Source organism: Frankliniella occidentalis, unplaced genomic scaffold, assembly GCF_000697945.3.
Source record: "Frankliniella occidentalis isolate FOCC.00 unplaced genomic scaffold, Focc_3.1 Scaffold520, whole genome shotgun sequence".
NCBI classification, from domain to species: domain Eukaryota; kingdom Metazoa; phylum Arthropoda; class Insecta; order Thysanoptera; family Thripidae; genus Frankliniella; species Frankliniella occidentalis.
In genome coordinates this window covers 65678-68664 of record NW_026267637.1, presented here as the reverse complement: position 1 = coordinate 68664, position 2987 = coordinate 65678, and the positions used below count along the sequence as shown (strand labels likewise).

Here is a 2987-nt window from a genome sequence, read left to right as displayed (position 1 = left end):
GGGGGGGCAGGTACAATGTGTACGTTCTTCGGGCTTTTTTTCAAACAATTTTTTTAGCACAAAGTGACAGAAAAGGGAAGAGTTAAATCTTATGCATGTTCTTGACGCTCACCGTGACAGCTACTAAAACATGCACCTTATTACGGCCAAAACGTATTGGTAGCGTACTTGGAGAGCTTATCGAGAACGTCTCGAAGCTGTCATCGAGTAGCCAAGTGAAGGCATTTATGCCATCCCCTATTCGATGGCCCGCAACAAAATGTCTGCAGTAATACTTACAGCCTAGGATGCAGTGCACGTACATGCCTTTCCAGGTGGAAAGCCCTATAGAACAGTTTCCCACAAGATTGACATTCATAATCTGATTTCTTCTCGTGCTTCAAGAAAAAGTGCTCAACCAGGTTAGCGTTGCGCTTGAATTCCTGCCCACATTTAGCACACTTTAACTCCCTGCCTTTGTGTACGTGCATGTGTGTATGCAGAGAGGATCTTCGTGAGAATCGTTTTCCGCACTCATCGTACTTGAACTGTTTCTTGTCGTGAATTGCCTGTATATGCGCCCGCAGACCATTTTTACTCGCGTACTGTTTATCGCAGGCCTCACATTCAAAACGGGCAACGTTGACCTTTTTGGGTGGCTGACTGGGTGCAGACTCTCCAGATGCATCATCAGACTGTTCAGAATGGTTTTTCCTAACATCTTGAGAAAGACTGTTCTGAACAGCTTGAGAAGTATTGCCCTCAACAGCTTCAGAGGGTTTGTTGTCAACAGCTTGAGACGGAGTAGTGTGAGGTACGCTAGGTGCGTTTGGGAGAGTGACAGGACGACTCTGGCCTTGTCGAAGGGATATCTGTGGAGTCAAATCTCTTTCGCTGTATATTGCCTCTGACTCATCTGGCTGAAGTGACACTGATGAATATGTGTGCTCACTTGTTTCACCAGTCTCGGAGTTCTGGCGGAGTCGAGGAGGTGTTTGCGGTCCGGTGATAGTCTCTCTGTTTGGAGGAAATTCAAAATCGGTGTCATCCTCATCGTCGGTATCGGGCACCAATGTAATTTCCTGGACTGGAATGCAGTCACAAGGAAATGTGGAAAATCGGTGGAATTTTCGCGCTCCCTCCGACACGGCAGGCATATCGGCATTCAGTTCCGTATCACTTTCACTGAATGTGACTGGTGAATAAATGTCGCGAACGCTGTTCAATGACTCACCGCTCGAAAGAACCTGAGAAAGTGATTCTGATGGGAATTGGCTGTGATCCTGGGTGCCAACGTCGGTGGCAACGAATTGAGTCTCGGATGATCCCGCAACGAGACCGTCGCCTCCTTTATCGTTGCACATTGCGTCAGCAACGAGTTAGGTCGGACACATATCCGCAAGGAGTTTGTCGTCTTCACTGCTGCTGTGAAGTTCGTTAGCAAGCTCTTCAGTGATGGGTACATTTGCAAGAAGCTCGTCGCCTGCTATATCATTGCGGAATTCGTTGGCAACGAGTTGACTCAGAGGAAGCTGCGCAAGAAGTTCGTCGCCTTCGGCGTCACCGACGAGGTCGTTAGCAAAGACGTAAGCTTCGGACACATGCGCAGAATTCTTTTGACTTGACTGCGGTACGTGAAACATTGCTGACGGAATAGACATCAGCATTTTGTCCATTTTCTGAGTCATTGATAACTCGACGGAGTCTGTATGTAAATTTGGACATACGCACCAGCGGAAGGCGCTCTCGGTCCGGTGCTGGCTCATTGTGATAGGGAGGAGGAACCCGAACCCCTATTAATTAAGTCAAATGTGCCAAATGTGCTTTAATATCAAGCAAAAAAGAAAGAAAGAAAAGTATAAAAAAGGAAGACTTGCACTCAAAGGTGCACTTTTCAGGCCAGTAAGGGCCGGGCAACGCTACAAAAATAGCTCTTCTCAATGGTCTCCCTTGAAAAGGCGTTGAAGGGTTGACTTGTGTCATGGAGGTAGGCTTGGGGTCATCGACATCTCCATCGTTGGCACCATACTATCACTGTCATTATGTCAACCTGCCGAGAACTTAATTTTAGAGTAAGTGATCGGTACAGTCTACCTTACCAAGTCAAGAGCACAATTCCCAATTTCATTAACAACTTTTCTCCATATGTCTGGGGTAACACAATCAATGGCTGCATGCCATTTTTCTAGGCACTTTTCCTCAGTAAAGTCTTTATTTTAAAATAGTGCTTGTTAAGAAGAGCCCAGATTAGCGTATAGGATTGTACTGGCCGTGGTATGAAGGTAGTCTTAAAACTATATGCCGTCTCTTAGCTTCATCATCTGCCAAATAGCTACATTTTCACCTGACAAAAATAAAAGAATGAGGCCTGAGAGGTGGCGCGGCGCTGCGTCCAGCTCCGGCGGCTAGGGCGCAGCACGCCCTGAGCCCACTATGAGAAATGAACCGGTCAGGTGCGCCTATCTGATGGACCATACACGTTTGAAACCTATAATAACTTCAATAAGATCATATTTCAAGTAATACTACGACTTGATGTTATTGCAAAATCTAACTCAAACCCCTATTTTGAGCGCACGATTTCTTATAGTGGAGTTGGAGTAGGCTGCTCCCTAGCAGTTGGAACTGCACTGTAATTCCTAAAGGCAACTTTTTGAGAGGTTATTGTTACTCTCCAGGCAGTGAGAAATCGTGAATGTTGCCCCTAGTAAGGCAACAACCGAAAGTATCCGGGCTCGGGGCCACATTTGTTGCCTCTGCCGCAAAGTCTGCCTTGCCGCGGGGAAGAATGTTACCCTCACTGGTGTAAATCCCATCAGAAAATTTACCATGAGGAAAAATACCATCAAAAAAAGTACGATCAGTTATTTGTCTAATTCCTGATAGAAAATGGGACGTTCCTAATAGTTTTTGGCCTGATGGTATTGTTCTGATAGTAAAGTTGGGCTCTGATGGTAAAATTCTGATGGTAATTGCGTTCTGATGGTTAGTATACTACTGGTAAATGT

The 2987-nt window shown here is 45.8% G+C and overlaps 1 protein-coding gene across 1 annotated transcript in view; it reads right to left on the bottom strand.

Moving 5' to 3' along the window:
- LOC113216474 (zinc finger protein 543-like) overlaps positions 1 to 1343 on the bottom strand; it is a 29096-nt gene extending 27753 nt beyond the window's left edge. Inside the window, exons 1-2 of the mRNA XM_052275139.1 lie at positions 1214 to 1343; positions 303 to 1066 (exon numbers count right to left, since the gene is read on the bottom strand). Coding sequence (XP_052131099.1) covers positions 303 to 1066; positions 1214 to 1343 — 894 coding nt within the window. The remainder of the gene's footprint in view (positions 1 to 302; positions 1067 to 1213) is intronic.
- Positions 1344 to 2987: the final 1644 nt, after the last annotated feature.